We start from the raw sequence: 22,293 nt of genomic DNA, 5'->3' as shown, positions 1-22,293 counted from the left end.
AATAAACCCAAACCAATTGCCATACAGTCAATTCTAACTCCTGGCGACCTCGTGTGTGTCAAAGTAGAGCTGTGCTCCACGGTGTTCTCAGTGACTCATTTTTCAGAAGTACATCACCAGGCCCCCTCAGGTGGGTTGGAACCCCAGCCTTTCCTGTTATTAGCCGAGCACCTTAACTATCTGTAGCACTCAGCAATGATAGTTCCTTTTGTATCAATAATAGGCCCTCGCATGCATTTGGCTGATACTTTGCAGTTTGTGTAAGACTTTTATCTATACAAACTCGCTTGACCCTTCAACAACTCTGTAAGTCAAGTAGGACTTTTACTTATTCAATTTCCTAACAGAAGAAGAAACAGGTGGGAAAGTATTAAATGATATGCCTAAGGTTATGCCGATTGCTGAGGAGCCCAGCTGGCTGCTACAACAGTTAAGCCCTTGGCTGCTACCGAAAGGTTGGCAGTTGGAACACACCCAGCTGGTCCCTGGGAGAAAGACCTGGCGATCGCTTCTGTAAAGATTACAGCAGTTCTCTCCTGTCACGTAGGGTCACTATGAGTCAGAATCGACTCGATGCAACAAAACAACAATGTGAACTCCAAGTGTTGGGAAAAAACACAGCAAAACAAACATTCCAGTGAACATTGAAATGGATTGATTTATTTATTGTGTCCCTGATGCTCAAGGACAGTCCTACATCGTAAAGCAACAACTATTTGGGAACAGGTAATGAAACGCCTAAGAACAATGCAAAAAGAGTCTCACTGTCTTTCTAGCTTCAGTGTTTAGACCTTTAGTACACAGCGCGCCATGGAATTCGATTAAAATAACGCGAGTTTGGACCACAGAGAACTCGAGATATGCTCAATGACTAACCTCGTATTAGAAAGGGACGTTGATTAAACCTGTTGCCATCAAGTGGATTCCGACTCTTAGCGACCCTATAGGACAGGGTAGAACTGCCCCGTAGGGTTTCCGAGGCTGTAATCTTTACAGAAGCAGACGGCCTCCTTCTCCCACAGAGTGGCTGGTGGTTCAGACTGATAGCCTTTCAGTCAGAAGCCTAGCGCTTAACCCCTTCGCCACCAGGACTCCTTTCCATAAAGATGACTCCCTAGAAAACCCTGTGGAGCAGTTCTACTCTGTCGCTTGGGGATCACCACGAGTCAGAATCGACTTGACAGCGCTCAGCAACAACGATACGGCTGCAAGTGGGAAGTGTTCCTAGAACCCAAGTCTCTTAACTCTTGAATGTTTCATTTTCTCTCTTCCATTATGTTTTGATGCCTTTCTATCCAAACACATTTGAACGTTGTTGGATAAGAGTTCATTATCTCTGGGAAATACTTCGGCGAATTGATGCGCAATTATCAATGCGTTTGCTAAGGTGATAGGTTAAACGTTTGTAAGAAAGGGTTGCCATGAGTCAGAAAACACTCAGCGGCAGCTTATAGCAACAACAAGCCAGAAAAGGAGTACTATCCGTAAAAGAGCTGTGCAATTTTTTCTTTTTCCTTTTGCTTGAGCCATGGCAAGCTTCAGGTGAAACGGAGAAAGCACATTTTGGTATAGCAGCAGCTGATAGGTACACAGTGAGTGGTAGTAGTTCTACCTGAGTTAGGTCATGTTGCTGTTGTTAGGTGCTGTCCAGTGGATTCCGACTCATAACGACCCCACATGACATGGTAGAGCTGCCTTATAGGGTTTCCTAGGCTGTAATCTTTATGGGAGCAGATCACCAGGTCTTTTCTTCAACAGAGCCACCGATGGATTTGAACAGGCTGACCTTTCAGTTAGCAGCCTAGTGCTTACCCATTGTACCACCACAGCTCCTTAAATTACATCACAAATGCTTAGATTTCTGCTCTCATTCAAATGCCATCATTTAAAATACATAATGAAATAGTCAATGGGCACATAAAATTACTTTGGAACTTCACAGATTAGAATATTTGTACTCGGTGTACCAATCAGGCCAACGTCTCACTTACAAATTAAATCGTTATAGCTTAGAAAAAGACATTTCTATAATCTTCTGGTAACCTGATTTCGACTTGAACCATTTAAAGGGAAAACCTGGTGCACGCATGCCTGAATTTCACAAATTGTTAATAGTCAATATGGAGACATAAGGCTATGGTGGTTGGAAATAACTCTCTGCTTTGCCTAGCAACAAAACTGTGTGCCATTGTATCATAAAAGAGGGGAATTCTTCCCTTAGTTACCACCTTCCTAGTGAAATCTTCCCTGCATGGCTTACCCCTTCATTTATTTAGTATTTACCGTTTATCTTCCTTCATCACCTGGTCCCCCCGCCCCCACCTCCCTCTGTCAGTCTGTCCTGCTGTGGTGGCTTGCGTGTTGCTGTGATGCTGGAAGCTATGCCACCGATATTTCAAATACTGGGAGGGTCACCCACGGTGGACAGGTTTCAGTGGCACTTCCAGACTAAGACAGGCCAGGAAGAAAGGCCTGGTGATCAAAAATCAGCCAATGGAAACTGTACAAATTACAGCAGAACACTGTCCCACGGAGAACTGGAAGTTCTGCCATGTGTATTTCATATACCAGCAGGATTGCTGCAGTAACAAGCACAAACAAGGGTTTTCCTCTAACCCCGTCAGGATAGCAGCCTCAAGTCCGGGAGTTCACACAACACCCGTCCTTCTGACCTGCTGACTCCGCCTTCTCCTACTTGTTTAGAGAATTATCTGGAATGACTGACAGAATTCACAGAATAGTATCTCTACATACCAGGAAGGATACAAATGAAGGGACCCATAAGGCAGGGCCCAGGAGGGGTCCGAGCACAGAACTTCTGTGCCCCCAGGGGACACACTACACTCTCAAGGGCAGAATGTTCAAGCTCTCCAGCCAGAATCTCTACTGAGCCCCCATCTCAGAAGAAAGACCTGGTGATCTGCTTCCAAAAATCAGCCTTCGAAAACCTTATGGATTACGACAGAATTCATTTACTTGCTTGCTTTGGACACGTCATCAAGAGGGATCAATCGCTGGAGGAGGACGTTGTGTTTGGTGAAGCAGAGGGCCAGCGGGACCAAGGGAGACCCTCAGTGAGATGGATTGGCGCAGCAGACACACAGATGGACTCAAGCATGCTGGTGATCGTGAGGCTGGTGTAGGACCAGGCAGTGTTTTGTTCTGTGGTACATAAGGTTGCCGTGAGTTGGAACCAACTTTAAGGCAGCTGTGTATGTGTCTGTCTGTATCTATCCATCAATAGATTTATCTTTTTTTTTTTTAATTTTTATTTTGCTTTAAATGAAAGTTTACAAATCAAGTCAGTCTCTCGTACAAAAATTTATATACGCCTTGCTGTATACTCCTGATTGCTCTCCCCATAATGAGACAGCACATTCCTTCTTTGCACCCTCTGTTTTCGTATCCATTCAGCCAGCTTCTGACCCCCTCTGCCCTCTCATCTCTTCTCCAGACAGGAGATGTCAACATAGTCTCATGTGTCTACTTGATCCAAGAGGGTCACTCCTTACCAGTATCATTTTCTATCCCATTGTCCAGTCGAATCGCTGTCTGAAGAGTTGACTTTGGAAATGGTTCCTGTCTTGGGCTAACAAAAGGTCTGGGGACCATGACCTCTGGGGTCCCTCTAGTCCCAGTCTGACCATTAAGTCTGATCTTTTTACGAGAATTTGAGGCCTGACATCCCACTGCTCTCCTGCTCCTTTAGGGGTTCTCTGTTGTGTTCCCTGTCAGGGCAGTCATTGGTTGTAGCCGGGCACCAACCATCTGGTTCTTCTAGTCTCAGGCTCATGCAGTCTCTGGTTTATGTGGCCCTTCCTGTCTCTTGGGCTCATAATTACTTTATGTCTTTGGTGTTCTTCATTTTCCTTTGCTGCAGGTAGGTTGAGACCAATCGATGTATCTTAGATGGCCTCTTGCTAGCATTTAAGACCCCAGATGCCACTCTCCAAAGTGGGATGCAGAATGTTCTCTTAATAGATTTTACTATGCAGATCTATCTTTTATCCACCTCATCTATCCATTTCATCTATGTGTCTATCCATCCATCCACCTTCCTCCAGTAGAATGTAAACTCCAAGAGGGCAGGTATTTCCTCTTGTGTTGTCTACTGCCGTGTCTCCAACACCGGGCACAGTGCTGGTCCCAAAGTCGGTGCTCCATCAACATGTGTTGCAAGAATGAATATGAATTTATAAATGAATGAACTAAGGTGGTATCTATTACAATAGCTTAATTTAAAAAGAGAAAAGGTGCTGGCTCCTTCACGTGAAATGACCTGACCAAAATCATGGAGCTGGTTGGTGGCCCCACACCACGGCCATCCGGGGCTACAGCACTCTGCTCTGATCACGCTCTGTCCCGGAAAAATGGCCTCCCTCTCCATTCCCCCATATGTGCACATCCTAATCCCCAGAACCTGCGAAGGCCTTATTACCTTACGTGGCAAAAGGGCTTTTGCAGATGAGATTAAGGGTTTGGGAGATCATCCTGGATTATTCCATGGAGCCATGCTAAGCATGTGGGTCCTTAAAAAGGGAGGACTGTCCTGGCCGTGATCAGTGAGGTATGGCAGTGTGAGGAGGATTTGACACACTATTGCTGGTTCTGAGGTATAGGACCAGAGCAAGGACCGAAGAGAGACCCCTAGGTGCTAAGGACAGCCCCTCAGCAGACAGCCAGCAGGAAATGGGGACTTGAGTCCTACAGGCACAAGAAACCAAACTGTCAACACCTGCTTGAGCAAGTTAATGGACCTGTCATGGGTTGAATTATGTCCCCCCAAAAATGTATCTATTTGGCTGGGCCATGATTCCTGGTATTGTATGATTTTCCTGTATGTTGTAAACTGTGCCTGTATGATGTTAATAAGGGAGGATGGGCCACAGTTGTGTTTGTGAGGCAGGACTCAATCTACAAGATTGGTTGTATTTCGAGTCAGTCTCTTTTGAGATGTAAAAAAGAGAATCAAGCAGAGAGACAGGGGGACCTCATACCACCAAGAAAGCACTGCCAGGAGCAGAGCACATCCTTTGGACCTAGGGTACCTGTGCGGAGAAGCTCCTAGTCCAGGGGAAGATTGATGAGAAGGCCTACAGAGAAAGAAAGCCTTTCCTGGAGCCCATGCCCAGAATTTGGACTTTTAGCCTACTTTACTGTGAGGAAATAAATTTTTCTTTGTTAAAGCCATCTACTTGTGGTATTTCTGTTATAGCAGCACTAGATGACTAAGACAGGACTCTCCTCCAGAGCTCTCAGGAAAGAACACAGCCCTGAGGCACCTGGATTCTGTCCAGGGAGACCCATACAGACTTCTGACCCCCAGAACTGTGTGATAATACATTTGCATTGTTTTAAGCCTCTAAGTCTGTGATCACTTGTTATAGCAGCAATAGAAAACCATTGCAGCGCATAAACATGATTTTTTTTCCTACTTCCTTTGTTTTGGATAATAACTATTCAGAGAACTGGTGTAATTACTTGAGTTCACTGAACAGATGAGAAATAGTTGACAGAAATTTGCAACTCCTTGTAAGGAGAATATTGAATAATTAACACTTATCCTGGGTAGTATAAGAAGCACTGTAGACATTTAGTACAAGAAAAATTTAACCTTTTTCATAACTAAAACAAGACGGGTGAGTTTTGGCTATTAAAAAAAATTATAAATACAAGTGTGGAATGCTCAGGGAGAAAGAATAAAAGTGGGTGAAGAATAGGAGCAAGGGGGAAAAGAAAATCACCTAAGTGAAAGAAAATGAACCCTCCTTCTGTGTAGGGAGCCCCGTTGGCGCAATGGTTAAAACGCTCGGCTGCTAACTGAAAGGTCAGTGGTTCGAACCCACCCAGTGGGTCTGTGGGGGAAAGACTTGGTAACCTGCTCCCGTAAAGTTGACAGACTAGGAAATCCTATGGTGCAGTTGTACTCCGTCACGGGGAGTTGCTATGAGTCAGAATTGACTACAGCAGCTGACAACCACAACTCCTTCCAGGGGTGACACTCGTGAACATGAAGAGAAAAGGCCAGTCAGGGACGTGCTGTCGGAGGGGGTTCTGTGCCCAGAGGGTTATGCTGACTGCACTGGACACAGGCAAGGAAGAAGAGAAAGCTACCTGCAGGACTTTCCCTTGCATGGAGACTGGAGGGCCCTGAGTTGCAGACCCCAAGAATGGAAGCAGCCAGCGACGTGTAACTCTGAGACCCCCAAGGGATTTGCAGACCTGCCCTGGACACACAGCCCTGGGTCAATGTCCAGTATGTGTTGTGCATAGGCTGCCATGCCTTGGGGGCCAACTAGACAACACCTATCTCTTCAGAAGGAAACACACAATCAGGAAATGCGAGTGAACTTTAATATTAGCCTTCAGCAAAAAACCAAGAAAAAGCCCAAACCCGTTGCCATTTATAGTGACCCTTTTTTTTATAGGACAGAATAGAACTGAGTTTAAGATGGGTCATGATCTTGGAAAGACTGGAGGAGATAAACTTGAATCTGTCTTTGAATTCCTGTGTAAGACACCAGCAGGTTCTGTGTACGCAGCCAGATTCTCAGCAAGCTCCACAGTAAATTTCAGGCACAAACGAAGCTCGTGGAGAATTTATTCTCTAGGGAATCTCGGCCACATGATTTTCTAAACACGCCTTTTCTAGAAAATGTAAAATGAAAAGAAAGAGTTGGAATGTGCATTGAATATGTACTTGGCAATGTTTTATACAGTGGCTCCAGGAAATAGCTTTTATTGTTGTCATTGCATATTTAGTGAGAATAAACAGAAATGGAATTAACGGGCTAACGTGTGTATAATGTTGAAAGCATTGGACCAGGTGATGGGGCGTGAATGGTAGGTCACTGCTTTCTAGAGCAGTTTCTCAACCTTAGCATCACTGACCTTTAACTAACCTGTTGCCATTGAGTCGACTGCGGCTCATGGCAACCGACTCTGTGTCAGAGTAGAACTGTGCTCCATAGGGTTTTCAGTGGCTGATTTTTTGGACGTAGATTGCCAGGCCTTTCTTCCTGGGGCACCTCTGGGTGGACTCGAAGCTCCAACCTTTTGGTTAGCAGCCAAGCACATTCACCATTTGTACCACCCAGGGACTGTCATAGGGACTGCCCTGTGCATTGTAGGATGTTCAGCAGCATCCCTGGCCTCCACCCACTAGATACCAGTAGCATCCCCTTCTCAAGGTGTGACAACAAAAAAAATCTCCAGACACCACCAACTGTGTCCTGGGGACACCTACGCCAGCACTTTTAGAACCACTACTCTAGATGCGGGGCCCCTGGGTGGCGCCAAAGTTCAAGTGCTCAACTGCCTACCTAAAGGTTGGTGGTTTGAACCCATCTGATGGCACCGAGGAAGAAAGGCCTGGCAAGCTGCTTCCATAAAGATTGCAGCCAAGAAAACCCTATGGAGCAGTTCTACCCGGTAACACATGGGGTCGCCATGAATGGGAGTGGACTCCATGGCAACCAGTTGGCTTTTTTTGGCTCTGGATGCATTGAAGTTTGTTGATAAGGTAAGTCTCACTGAGAAGACAGTGAGATGTAATAAAAGTACGCGTTTAGGCGCAGTATTTGCTTACGTGCCCTTAGGATGTCAATCTTTATCTCCTTCCTTAGAAAATCCTATTTGCTCACCATAAAATGGCAGCAAGCTGACTACACATGAGGAAAGCCGCTTAGTCCGTAAATACCCAAAGCTAATTTCCCTCGTAAACTTAGTTTGGTATACAAATCATCAGCCCGTATAAAAGGGGAGAATAAGATATGACAGAACAAATACATTGATTTGGAGGAGGGGCAGGGATGTTCCAGCTCACCGCACTTTTCATATCTTTTAGGAGGACTCTCACTGCTATTATCTGCAGGAAAGTAATTGGATAGCATTTTTCATCCAAACACCTCCAGCCAATTCCAAGCATTAACTTGTGAACTTCACATTATACTTCAACACAGAGGGAAAATAATCTTGGTTCTAAGGGCAGTGATTTTTTTCGCAGGGCACATATGTCTTTGCGGCATAATGAAATAAATTGTTATTTATAGTGTCTTTGGTCCTTTAAAGAACTCTAAGTACTGTAATTTCGCAAAATGTGTACTATCCACAAATTATTCCAGTTATTGCTGTGGTGGAAAGTTGCATTTGCTAAATAACTTCATTAAATAGCTGCATTGTGCTTGCAAAATGTGCCTAGAGTCCCTAATTGTCTTCTTTAAAAGAGTAGCCAATTGATGATAGGGCCAAATGTAGTTAGGGTAAATGCAATTACCTTGACTGTAAACAAACTTTCTCTAAAAAAAATACCCGTTGGCCCATGCTGTCACTGCTGCAAGTCAGCTTGGCCGCTGAAGTATGCTGGCTGTCCATTGGCAGTCCCCCCATTGATTGGCTAACTAGCCTTCAATCAGTCGCCGATGGCGATGCTCAGTTGTACTTTGGCTCCTTGTGAAATGGGCTCATTTAATGTGACGTCATATCATTCTATCATGGCGCCCATTTAAAGCCAAGATATTGAGATAGATGCCTTAGCAAGGTAATGTGTCTGCATGGACTCCTTATAAACATTTGACGCATCTTACTCAAGGTTATCATGGCACCTTTGAGAAATATAACTAAATAAAGAAGGCATACGTAAAAGCAGCTGCTTTCCCCTTCATTCCTGCCGTGGAGAAGGGAGCAAAATATACAGGAATTTGTGGAGTACCTGCCCTTTAGACGGAATATAAACAACAACAACAACAACAAAATTAAAAACAGCTTCCCTCCAGATGACCTCAGCTCTTGGCGACCTCGTGTGTCAGAGTAGAAATATGCTCCATAGGGTTTTCAGCGGCTGATTTTTCTGAAGTAGATTGCCAGGCCTTTGTTCCGAGGAGCCTCTGGGTGGACTCGAACCTCCAACCTTTTGGGGAGCAGTGGAGCATGTTAACCATTCACCACCTGGGGACTCTTAAGTATAAATCGGTTGCTGTTGAGTTGAATTCCAACTCACAGCGACCCTATAGGACAGAGTGGAACTGCCCCACAGGGTTTCCAAGGAGAAGCTGGTGGATTTGAACTGCTGACCTTAACCACTGTGACACCAGGGATCAATGTAAATGGTGCAGAAATAAACATGGCAAGAAATGGGTTCCAGCTGTGTCGCATCGCAACTCAGGATTTTCCTGTAGAAATTGCGTTATACTGCTGAGTGGGCCTATAATTTAGTTGCAGCTCAGAATAAATAGGTTCTTTGAGAGCTGACCTCAAAAACCATACCTATAATATTGTTTCTTTGAGGAAAATGCCTTCTGAGTTCTCCACAATTCTGAACGGATGAGTTTCAAGGCCACGATCCATTTCTGAATAAACAAGTTGGGGGAAAAAAAACCGTGAAATCTGACAACAAGCAGTCATAGAGTCTTTGCTCATCAGCTGAAAAATTGTAGCTGAAATACTCAGTATCTCATGCCACATCTCGTCAAATAGAACGCCAGCAATGGGGAAATGGTGCCGCAAAGAAAAACACGGAAGTTTCACATAAGCTGCTGGAACCCAGATTCTTGCATTGGAAGGAATGGTTGTTTCCTGAATGGGAATCTTTTTTGACTTTCAAATGGAAGATTAAGTATAATTGGTGTCCCTAACTACCACCGCCAGGCACTTGTCGGAAACTCTATGGGGCAGTTCTACTCTGTCCTATTGGGTCGCTATTAGTCGGCATCAATTCGATGGCACTGGGTTTGGTTTTTTGTTTTTCAACTGCCACCGCATCGTTATACATCCTAACTGAGTGACTAGGACATAAAATGTGTTGCTCTTGCAGCAACAGCCTGCTGACGTCAGATAGAGCACCCCTGAGCGGCACGGTAATAGGCGGGGGGCTTGGTCTTTAGAAAACAAGAGTTCAGTTTTAAAGTGATCTTACAGTATGTATTAAAACGAAGAAACTCAACCCTGTTGCTGCTGAGCCGATTCCAACTCATGACCGCCCATGTGTACAGAGTAGAACTGCACTCCACGGGGTTTTCAATGGCTGTGATCTCTCAGAAGCAGATTGCCAGGCCTTTCAAAGAATCTCTGGGTAGATTCGAACTGCCAACTTTTTGGTCAGTTGCTGAGTGTTTAGCTGCTTGAGCCATGCAAGGAAGCCACAGTATATGTTACAACATTTTAAATCATCTGTATGTATCCATCCTTGCTCAGGCATTTAGACTTTACTTAAAACTTTAACGTGGTTGTCTAAAATTGAAATGCTGATTTTACTCTGGCGAAGTTGGTTGATTCAGAGAGCATTGTCTGATACCTGTCTCTTTAGGGTCCTTTCAGATATTAAAAATGCTATTTTTTTATTTAAGTACATGCAGTTGTACATTTAAGGAGCCCTGGTGGCTCAACAGTTAAGCCATCAGCTGCTAACGGAAAGGTTGGCGGTTCGAACCCACCCAGGGGCTCTGAGAGAGAGAGACCCAGCGATCTGCTCACATAAAGATGATAGGGTAGGAAGCCCTGTTCTGTCACAGGCAGTCACTGAGTTGAAAATTGACTCAAAGGCACCAAATAACAACAACAATTGTGCATTTGCAGTACATGGAACTTATTTATTTGTGTTTTACAGTAAAGACTACATGAAATATATAATGTGAAGGCTAATGCCTGTATTCATGACCCGTTCCTTTGTTTTCTGCATCCAGGTTCTCTTAGCCAGCAGCTTCGTGCCGGTGTATGCAGGCCTAAGACCGGTGGAATACAAAGGCCAGGTAACGCTGTTATAACCAAAGGCTCGCCGGCGATTCCCACATGAATACATTCCCTTTGCCCGATCCGATTCCGTAATTTTTCTGGTGATCCAAATCAGGTTATAGAATTTTTCATAAATCGTTTTGTTCCTGTTTTACAGAAGATGAAATCAAGTCAGGGACTGTGGCAACTTATCAAGATAGAGTGGGAATAATTGACTGGGATTTTGAAACCTTTCTTTTGAAATCTTTATCTTTTTTTTAAACAAGTAAAACACGTTTCCTCCCCTTGATGTTGTTGTTGTTAGGTGTCATTGAGTAAATTCCAACTCAGCGACCCCACTGGCAGAGTAGACCGTCCCCACAGGGAGTCCTAGGCTGTAATCTTTCAGGAGCAGGTTGCCAGGGCTTTGGTCCCTTGGAGCTGCTGGGTGGGTTCAAAATGCCAACCTTTCAGTTAGCAGCTGAGCTCATAACCACTGCACCACCAGGACTCCCTTATCTTGACCTAATAAAATCTTATTCCCGGCCCCTTCCAGGAACTGCTAAAAGCAGAAGTGTGACGTCAGGGCGGGAAAGGCGTGGGCTGGCCACGTACCTGGCCTCCCCCAAATAGTGCTATACTGCATTGTCATTCTGGCCCACCCATGGGACCTCGCCTGCTGGGCAAGGGTTCCTCTTCTCCCTGGTTCTCCTTCATGACTCCAGCTCCCTAGCTCGGTTTATCACTGGGGGGCTAGAGCGTGTTTTATTCAAGGAGAACGCCCTCTTTGGGGATTGGCGCTTAAGGCAGAATGCAACTTCTTTTAGGGAAATTACGGTGTCCATCAGTCTGACCTCTGTTCCCAGTGCTGCCCAGAGATCCCTAAGCCAGCTCCACTTTGAGTTCTGCATTGTGTTTGCTCTAAAAGTTCGCCACCCTCCCCATGCTTGCTCCCCCAGTACAGATGGTGAGGTGTTCGCCTGCTAAACGAAAGGCTGGTGGCTCAAGAGCCCACCCAGCAGGACAGCAGAAGAAAGACCTGCTGATGTGTTTCCATAAAGATTATAGCCTAGGAGGCCCTATGGGGCAGTTCTAGTTTGTCACATGGGGTCACTATGAGCTGGGATCCACTGGGCAGCACACAGTAACAAACAGATTTAACACATGGTGTTCCTAGCTGGTAACCGAAAGGTTGGTGGTTCGAGTCCAGCCAGAGGTGCCTCAGAAGGAAGGCCTGGCAAACTACTGCAGGAAAATCAGCCACTGGAAACCCTACGGAGCACAGTTCTACCCTGACGTACATGGGCCACCATGAGTCTGAGTTGACCGGACGGTGACTGCTTAATACGTGTTTATTCATAACTGAATGCATGAAAATTGTATACATGTCATTCATTCATCCCTTTTGAGGGCCCAGAACAGTGCCCCTACTCAAGGAATTGATAGCCTCACAACAAGGAGTGAATTTTGACAAATCCCTTAGCTGACACCGTGAGGGAACCACCTGCGCTGATCCAGTTGGTCCTGATGCTCTCCTTTTCTTGAGCCCTCCCAGTCTTTCCATCCTCTTCTGTGTTTCCCGTACTGTTCTTTGCGCAGACCAGTCTGTACTGGGACAGTTGTCTAAAACGGACAGATGAGGAGGCCGAGGTAAAGAGGGACTCATGGACTGATGAAGGTCACGTAGATAGTCAGAGGGAGAGCCTTGGCGTGACTGTTAGGTTGTCTAGCGTAGACATTTAGTTATTGGTCCCAGGCACACAGTGAGCTATTAGCAGAGATGCACTTAGCAGTAACAGTCCAGAGTGTCTCTGCCGCCAGTTAGAAACAAGATACCCAATGCTTAGGGATTTCCTGATTTATTTTAACAGCAACATGAAATAAGTCAAACATCAGCCCATGGGATACTATATCCCAGAGCTAATAGACACTTCGTTGGCAAAGAACATATGATCTGATTTGTCATTTAAAATGTTGCCTTTTTGGCATGTCACACTTTTAATTACATCACTATTTTAAAGTAAGTTACATAGTATTTTCTCTCTTGTTAGATGAGTAAAAGTCAACATTTTGTGTTTCAGTTTTGAGTATACTTGAAAAAACTATCAAAATCAGCTTTATATTATGAACTTTAACTGTGTACCAGAAAAGCCAAACCCATTACCTTCGAGTCGATTCTACTCATAGCGACCCCGTAGGACAGAGCAGAACTGCCCCACAGGGTTTCCAAGGTTGTAAATCGCTACAGAAGCAGACTGCCACATCGTCCTACCTCAGAACAGCTAGTGGGTTCGAACCACTGACCTTTCGGTCAGCCGTCAGTCGCTTTAACCACTGCATCACTACGTTTAATTGTGTAATGATCTAAAATATAATGATTTTATTTCAAATAACTGCTTTATAATGTACTCTAATCATGTCAAAATGGCAGAATGGTTAAAAAAAAAAACTCTAAAATTACCATGAAAAGGGGGTTGTGAGCTCAAAAGTCACCAGAACTCCTGATACGGTCGGTAAGTTATGAGGCAGTGACTGAAAATATGTGATATACACCTGGTATTATGAAGCGCTGGGCTGCTAACCGGAAACCCTGGTGGCATAGTGGTTAAGTGCTATGGCTGCTAACCAAAGGGTCTGCAGTTCGAATCCACCAGGTGCTCCTTGGAAATTCTATGGGGCAGTTCTACTCAGCCCTGTAGGGTCGCTATGAGTTGGAATCGACTCGACGGCACTGGGTTTGGTGTTTTTTTGGTTTGGGCTGCTAACCAAAAGGTTGGCTGTTCAAACCTGCCAGTTGGTCCTCCGGTGAAAGATGTGGCAGTCTGCCTCCGTAAAGGTGACAGCCTTGGAAACGCTATGCGGCAGTTCCACTGTGTCCTTTAGGGCCGCTATGACTCAGGATCGACTTGACGGCAACGGGTTTGGTTTGGTTTTACACACAGTATTAACCGATATTAAGGAGGTGGAGGAGCCCTGGTGTTGCAGTGGTTAAGTGCTCGGCTGCTAACTGAAAGGTCGGCAGTTCAAATCCACCATCCGCTCCTTGGAAACCCTATGGGGCAGTTCTACTCTATCCCGTAGAGTCACTATGGGTCGGAATTTATTTGGCAGCAATGGGTTTGGTTTTTTGGTTTAAGGAGATGGAAAAGAGAGGATGGAATGAAGGCCAGAGCAGAACCAAGAGCTAACAGCCCCATATGTTCAAGCGCTATGCTAAAAACTCTCCTTTTTTAATACTAGTACAGTATTATGAAGGGGAGGGACATAGGGTGGAGGCTCCTAGTTTTCGTCCAACATACACGTTCCTTTTTTCCCTTTGAAACAGAACCCCAGTGTGTAGGTGGGTGTTTTGGTGTATAGCTAAAAGACTGTGTGACCTAGCCTCAGTTGTAATGACAAAAAAAAAAAAAAAACCCAAAAACCAAAAAGCATTGCCATCAAGTCGGTTCCAACTCATAGCAACCCTTATAAGACAGGATATAACTGCCCCATAGAGTTTCCAAGTAGTACCTGGTGGATTTGAACTGCCGACCTTTTGGTTAATAGCCGTAGCTCTTACCCACTATGCCACCAGGGTTTCCCACTTAAAACTAGTTGTGGCTAAATGTTTAAGTGCTAGCCAGTGAGGTATAGCTGAATTACTGTGGGGCTTTCAGGAAGGGGGATAGTGCATTTTTCTCTCCTTTCTGCTCCCTGGAACTTATATGTGATGACTGGAGCTCTAGCAGCCATCTTAGATCATGAGATCCAAGATGATACCCCGCTGATGGCAGAATAGTGAGGGGGAAGGAACTTGGGTCCTGAGAGATGTTTTGGACCTGCCTTACGAGTTTGCCTGCCATGGTACTTTTAACAGAAAAAAAGAGATAAAACTTTTGTTGTTATTATTACTGTCTTTTAGATGTGACAGAGTACAATTCTGTTCTGGGGATAATTGCCTTCATTTTTAAAGAAAGCTGGAATGTAGAGGCATGAATCTACTTCCCTGGGGTAGCTGAGCTTGAAATGAGGCCGTTTTCCCCAGGATGATCACTAATGGTTGTAACTCTGCTGTGTCTCTGTGTCGTTGTTGGTTTGCTCTCAAGTTGGCTCCAACGCATGGTGATCCCATGTATGACACAACAGAATGTCGCCCAACCCTGCTCCATCTCCATGAGCTTTGATATGTTTGAGTCCGTTGTCGAGGCTATCGTATCAGTCCATCTCCTTGAGGGTTCTCCCCATTCTCGCCGACCTCTACTTTACCAAACACGCGTCTCTGTAGTTCCTTTTTAAAAATATGTCCCTCATTTTATTTCCATCCCCCCCCCATCCCCACTTCTTGAGAATGTGACTGGAAGAGTTGATGTTGTTGTTAGGTGCCGTCGAGTCAGTTCTGACTCCTAGCGACCCTATGCACAACAGAACAAAACACTGCCCGGCCCTTCGCCATGCTCACAATCGTTGTTAGGCCTTAGCTCATTGTTACAGCCACTGTGTCAGTCCATCTCTTTGAGGGTCTTCCTCTTTTCCTCTGACCCTGTACTTTGCCAAGCATGATGTCCTTCTCCAGGGACTGATCCCTCCTGATAATGCGTCCAAAGTATATGAGACGTAATCTCACCATCCCTCCTTCTAAAGAACATTCTGGTTCTACTTCTGAGATTTTTTTCGTTCTCTTGGCAGTCTGTGGTATATTCAGTATTCTTCACCAACGCCATAATTCAAAGGCTTAAAGCTTACAGCCTTGGAAACCCTATGGGGCAATTCTACTTTGTCCTGTGGCGTTGCTATGCATTGGAATCTACTCAACGGCAACGGGCAATCTTTACGGAACCAGATCGCCAGGTCTTTCTCCCAACAAATTTGCTTTTGAAACTCATTTTGCCCAGGTGTTTTTATGTCCTTGGACTCAGCTTTCTTTCGAGGACAATGGTGGCTTGTTATGAAAACTAAAAAAACACAGCAAAATGCTAATAGCGTAGAAGCCATGCAGTTATTTTCGTCCTGAAGAAGATTCTGGAATCATGGAAGCTCACGCAGTGGCTACCAGATTATGGAATGCTGCCCATGTGGTGAGAATGTGGGAATGGTTTGTGGGAATACGGGGCAAGCAGACCGACAAAGCATTTATGGAGAGGATTATTAAAAATACAGAGTTTCAAACTATCATGCCGTGACTGTCGTTAGTTGCCCTCGGGTGGGTTTTGACTCATGACAACTCCCTCTGTGCAGAGTAGCACTGCTCCGTAGGGTTTTCAAGGCAGCGACCTTTCAAAAGCCCGTCACCAGTCCTTTCTTCTGAGGCACCCCTGGCTGGATTCAAACCACCAACCTTTTGGCTAGTAGTAGAGCGTTTAACCATTTGCGCCACAAAGGGGCTTCTAGACTATCAGTAGAACATGAGATATGTATGTTCCCGTTTGAGGTGAGGTATATTTGTGGCTGTTAACCCCTGTGTCCAGAATTTCTGGAAGGTCAGCACGCCCGAATGAACTAATATGTGGTTGTTTGGAGTGACGTATTTCACAAGAGCTCGCATCACTAGTAAGATGTGCTGGGTACAGAATACCTGAGCTCTTGGGATACACTGAGGCATCGTGGGTAACAGAGGAGCTACTACCAGTGCCAAGTAGCCCTGGTGGCGCAGATGGTTTGTACTCAACTGTTACCTGAAAGCTGGGTGATTTGAATCTGCTGACTGCACCACGGAAGAAAGGCCTGGCAGTCTGCTTCCGTAATGATTACGGCCAAGAAAACCCCATGTAGCGATTTTACTCTGTAACACATGGGGTTGCTATGAGTCAGAATCGACTCGATGCCAGTGGGTTTGGTTTTTGGTTTTAGTGCTACTGCAAACTTAACAAAGTCCTTTGATAAGCTCTACATTTCCCCTAGTCATTTGCTCAGTCAGAATAAAGAGCTCAAGAGAGCCAACAAAATTTGGAAAAAAAGATTTCTGTTCCCTGAAATGGCAGTCATTAACCCACTAGTAGATTACAGCAGTTTTCAGCTTAATGAGCCAAACTGCCCTTCTTTTCACTCATTTGAATAAGTCAAACAAGCGCTTACTTAGTTATATGATGCATGGTACATATTTTTAATTTTCCTTGATGAAACCTATAGGGATCTTTACATCACTGGTGACAGGTTCTGTTGAGAATACGGAATGAGATGATTTCCAAAGGGTTCTTTCTTTCCTCCAGGTATTAGCCTATTTGACAAATTAGTATTTACACCCAAAGCAATCAGGGGGGAAAAAAAGCAAGCTCCTATTATACACTGTTTATATCAGTAAATAAGCAACTAACGCACCTGTAACCAAAACCAACCCATTGCTGTCGAGTCGATTACAACCCATAAGGACCCTATAGGACAGAGTAGAACTGCCCCATAGGGTTTCCAAGGCTGTAATCTTTACAGAAGCAGATTGCCACATTGTTCTCCTGTGGAGAAGCTGGTGGGTTCGAACCACCAACCTTTCCGTTAGCAGCCGATCGCTTGTACACTGCGCCAACTAAGAGACATATACACACATACATAAGGAGCCCTGGTGGAGCCATGGTTAAGCACTTAGCTGCTAATCTAAAGATACGGCTGCTCGAACCCACTCAGCGGCTCCATGGGAAAAAGACCTATTGATCTGTCCCATAAAGATTAAAAAACCAAACCCACCACCATCCACTTGATTCCAGCTCACAAGGACCCTACAGGACAGAGTAGAACTGCCCCTGTAGGGTTTCCAAGACTGTAATCTTTACAGGAGCAGATAGCCAGGTCTTTTCTCCCACAGAGCGGCTGGTGAGTTCAAACTTCCAACGTTTTGGTTAGCAGCCAAGCACTTAGCCACTACTCCACCAGGGCACCTTCCATAAAGATTCGCATTGGCGTCAAGTTGATTCTGACTCATAGTGACCCTATCGGACAGAGTAGAACTGCCCCATGGGGTTTCTAATGAGTGGCTGGTGGATTCCAACTGCCGACCTTTTGGTTAGCAACCTGAGCTCTTAACCAGTGCGCCACCAGGGCGCCCATAAAGATTACTGCCTTGGAAATCCTATGGAGCAGTTCTACTCTGTCACTTGGGCTAGCTATGAGTCAGAATCGACTCAACAGCAACTAAGAAGAACAGAATATACGAAAATGTGTGTGTCTGTATAATACATGTGTGTTACATTCTTTTAAAAATAACGGCAATATACAGATTATACAGGCCAGCTTTATTTTAACCTGGTCTACTTCTGTTTTCTGCTCCACCAAAATGCAATTCCCTAAAAAGATAAGTTAAACTCAGCTGTATTTCTTTCTTTCTTTACTTTTTTCCCCTTAGGGGAATCAGTACCTGTCTAAGGCAACTGTAAACAATACTATCCCAGTCAGTCACCGGCAGCTTTGGAAAGAAAACCGAGTAAGGAAGCCTTAAGAAAGAGACACTTTAGAAGCTATCCTCCTCACTGCACCCTGGGTTGGATAGCACAGCTTTGCTTTCCTACATTGCATTTTAAATGTATAAGTGAAATGTAGTTTACACACTTCTCAGTTAAAGATTTTGTGTGAGGGATTCTCAACCGTTACCATGGTGGATGGACGGACAGACGGATGATAGATTTAGATGATGGATAGATAAATGATAGATAGGTGGATAGATGGATATAGATGATAGATAGATGATAGAAAGAATAGAGATACAGCCATAGATATAGAGATATATCTCATGTCCTCTGGAGGATATCTTTAATGACAGACATGACTTCAGGAATTTCACCTGTATTTCTGTGTGTTTGCTTATTGCTGGAGTCCATCCTGTAAACATGTAGGTACATGGACGGATGGAGCCTCTTAGCCTCGGAGTCGATGGCCTAAGGAATGCTGTCTTTTTGCTTCATCAGTAGTCATTTCTCAGCATGCATTTGTCACTATAGCACGGTGATGGAGAGGCTGCTGTAGCACCGCACACACCTCGAGCATCCCATCCTCCTATGTCCTGGCCTTGTGGCTGTGCTTCCATTTCCTTCCTGTAGCAGCTCCTCTTTCCTGCTCTGTGCTCGCCCTCCTTGGAGCTGGGGCTGACAGCAGCACCCCTTCTGAGTAAGGTTGTTTTTTACACAGCCCTTCCCATTCTTCTTGGCTTTAAGGATGAATGCCCTGCTTGATGTACTCGGGAGCCACTTTAGAAACAGGGGTTTGTGTTCTTCTATTCACTTTTTAATCTGCTGCAGAAAATGCTGATTTCCAATTCTTATAATAGAAACATCACCTCCCGTGGTGGTGGATGTTTTGTTCCATGTCAGCAGTAAACTTGACTTTCCACTTGATTAAATAATGAATCCCAGCCTAATTCCACCAGCCTTCTTATGCATATGGCATAATCAGTCAGACTTTAGGTGCCTGTTGTGTAAAATCATTCACTTAGAGCTTTTGAACAGTTGGAGAGATCTTCTGATTCTGTCCAGAGCTCTCTACTGTATGAGTAAATCACATGTGTACAGAAATTGGTTTTGCTTCTCAAATAGATCGCCAATAAAACAGTTGTTGTCAATTGGCCCTCAGTCAGTTCCGACTCACGGTGACCCCCGTGTGACAGAGTCGAACTGTCCCATAGGGTTTCCTAGGCTGCAGTCATTTCGGGAGCAGATTGACAGGCCTTTCTCTTGGGGAGCCACTGGGTGGGTTCAAACTGCCAACCTTTGGGTTAAAAGCCCAGCATTTAACTGTCGTGCCCCCAGGGCTCCTGCCACATAACGTTCTGAAAGCATACCCTAGGCGTGGCTGTTTGTAGAAGGACAGACCATCAAGTGGAGACATTTTCCTGCCTCATCCTGATGTGGGCACTTCTGTCTGCAGATGTGGGTTGATGGCGGCTTCACCAATAGCCTCCCCATCCTGCCTGTGGGCCGGACAGTGACCATCTCGCCCTTTAGTGGACGCTTGGACATCTCGCCGCAGGACGAAGGGCAGCTCGATCTGTACATCACGGTCTCCAAACAGGACATAATGGTGAGACATTTGCTTCAGCAGCACGGGAAGCGTCCTCATCCCCACAGAGGCCCCACAGAACTTAATATGGCCCCCAAAACCTCGGAGACTCGTTGGTGATGCTTTGTGCAAATTGTATCTTCTTAACAGTGTGCTTTTAATATTTCCATTCCGCAACGTGCACCATGAACACATGACTGGGCCCTGTAGGCTGCAGACGTGCAGTCCTTTGACTATTCGTGAGCTGTTTGCATAGTCTTTCTTTTTCTTCACTTCTTCAGGCCAGTAAACTTGGTGGAGTTTCAGAGCCAATTTTAAATTAGATCACTTATTTGTTTAAGAAGTTGGAGATGATTAAGTATATAAATATGGGGGACAAGCATGGGGACCTAAATGAATCATTTACATTAAAGAATCGATTACCTTAATCTAGTCTAGTCATTCCCGATGGGGGGTAGGGGGGTGGGGTGGCAGTTTTATCTTCCTAGGGGACATTAGGCAATGTCTATAGACATTTATGAGTGTCACGAATTGGGCAGATGCTACTGGCACCTAGTGGGTGGAGGACAGTCATGCTGCTCAACACCCTGCAGTGCACAGGACGGCCCCACAAACAAAAAAATTATTGGACCTGAAACGTGCACAGTGCTGAGGCTGAGAAACCCTTACCTAGTCTATAGGTGAAGTCAACTTTATATGGTTACTTTTTTCTACTGGTTTCTGAATTAGCAATTTGATCTGTGGTAAGAAAGTGTAGAGTATGCAAACCAGCATGTACTTGCCTGTTCTGTTACACCCTGTAGCTTGACTTTCTGTCTTTCGGTTCTAGTTGTCTGTGACCAACTTGGTGAGACTCAGTCAAGCCCTTTTCCCACCAAACAAGAAGAAAATGCAATCACTGTACCAATGTGGCTTTGATGACACCGTTAAGTTTTTACGGAAAGAAGACTGGTTTGAATAGAAGGCTTGGAAGTTTATACCACAGAGCAGATGTCTGACAGTTTTTGACAGAGGTTTCCAATTAAATGTTCTGTTAGTTTTTATTTTTAATGTATCAGGAGTTTGTCAATTAATAAGTAAGGAACTAAAAGACGATTTATTAGAATTTGATAACATTGTGAACAAGGCTAGATTCAGCAGTCGTTTGGGTTTTGTGTGTGTGTGTAGTGAAAATACGCATAAGAAAGCTTACGTCTTCTCCACAACTTCCACAGGTACATTTCAGTGACATTGATTACACTCTTGAGGTTGTGCACCCATTCTCTCTATCCTTTCCCAAATCATTTCCCCACCATTAACACAAACTCATTGCCCCTGAGCAAAAACTGCCCCCTCTTTCCCACCTCTGCTAACCACTAATAATCTTTGGTTTCTATGTATTTGTTTATTTCATACAAGTGAGATCATACAGTATTTGTCCTGTTGCAACGGATGTATTTTGTTCAGCATAGCGTCTTCAAGGCTTCTCCATACCATAGTGTGTATGGGGACTTCATTTCTCTCTATGACCGAGTAGTGTTCCATTGTGTGATTGATAGTGTGTGTTTTGTTTATCCATTCCTCTGCTGATGGACATGTAGGCCGTTCAGGTGTCGTTTTCAGAGAACGATGATGTCCTTCTGAAAGCTGTTTAAATTTAGGAGTGCAGGCTCTTTGGGAAAGCCAAGGAATGGTGGAAGGGGTGTGATACCTTGAGGATCCTCCTGGGGACTTTGGCCGCACTCTTTTGACATAAAACATGGTACTTCCTTGAGTTACTTGTTTCTGGTAGGGCGGAACGGAAGGACCAGCGCTCTTGGGCTGAACTGGGCCGAGGAGAGACCCCGCTGTCCAGGGCACTAATGGTGGCAGAGAAGAGAATTGAGAAGTAGACAGCCTCATCAGAGACTTTGCCCTCTTTTCATGGTGGTGGTGGTGGTGTCCGGTACAGTCGAGACTCCAACTCATGGTGATTCCATGTGCGCAGAGTAGAACCGCTCCACAGGGCTCTAAAGGCTGTGACCTTTCAGAAGCAGATCTCCAGGCTTTGCTTCTGAGGCCCCCTAGGTGGGTTTGAACCTCTAACCTCTAGGTTAATAGTTCAGTACTCAACCATTTGAGCCACCTGGGGGCTTCTTTTCTTTTCATAACCACGTGCAATTGCTCCTGGTGATGAGGGAAGGAGCGCAGATAAAACTGTTAGAAGCCCAGGGGGTTTGGGAAAACTAGGAGTGTTTTCTCTACTCTTCAGTGAGACTCCCTCCCAGCCGAGATTATCAGGGTGTTCCATGTTTCCCTGTTGTAAACCCAGGCCTTGGTTCTTCATATTTTCTCTCTCTCTCCCTCCCCTGTTCTTTTCTCTCTCTCTCTTATTCATACCTCACTGAGTATTTAGCCATTGGTCTGTATACTGGGTATATCTACTCTAGGAACTTAAGTAGATAAAGCTCCACTAAGCATGGAGAATCAACTAGCCTAGTGAATAGGAATGAAACCCAGAACCGTCGCTTATCTATTAGTTTTAAGATGTGTCATGCCGATCCCTGGGCTTTGGTTTTTCCAGTTGTTCTCCTATTGGTTTGAGGACTGCTATCTGGGTTTGCCCTAATTCACTTACACCGTCTTAAATCCGTTTTTATGGGGGTCTACCAA

The 22,293-nt window shown here is 44.9% G+C and overlaps 1 protein-coding gene across 1 annotated transcript in view; it reads left to right on the top strand.

Annotated features, from left to right (window-relative positions):
* Window positions 1-21,935, top strand: part of PNPLA4 (patatin like phospholipase domain containing 4) — a 37,647-nt gene extending 15,712 nt beyond the window's left edge. The window contains exons 4-6 of the mRNA XM_064277939.1: window positions 10,680-10,745; window positions 19,531-19,683; window positions 20,492-21,935. Of these exons, the coding sequence (XP_064134009.1) occupies window positions 10,680-10,745; window positions 19,531-19,683; window positions 20,492-20,623 (351 nt within the window). The 3' untranslated portion in view covers window positions 20,624-21,935. The remainder of the gene's footprint in view (window positions 1-10,679; window positions 10,746-19,530; window positions 19,684-20,491) is intronic.
* Window positions 21,936-22,293: the final 358 nt, after the last annotated feature.

This window comes from Loxodonta africana, chromosome X (genome assembly GCF_030014295.1).
Source record: "Loxodonta africana isolate mLoxAfr1 chromosome X, mLoxAfr1.hap2, whole genome shotgun sequence".
Lineage (NCBI taxonomy): Eukaryota > Metazoa > Chordata > Mammalia > Proboscidea > Elephantidae > Loxodonta > Loxodonta africana.
The sequence above is the reverse complement of the archived record's forward strand: the minus strand, read 5'-3'. Positions and strand labels throughout refer to the sequence as shown.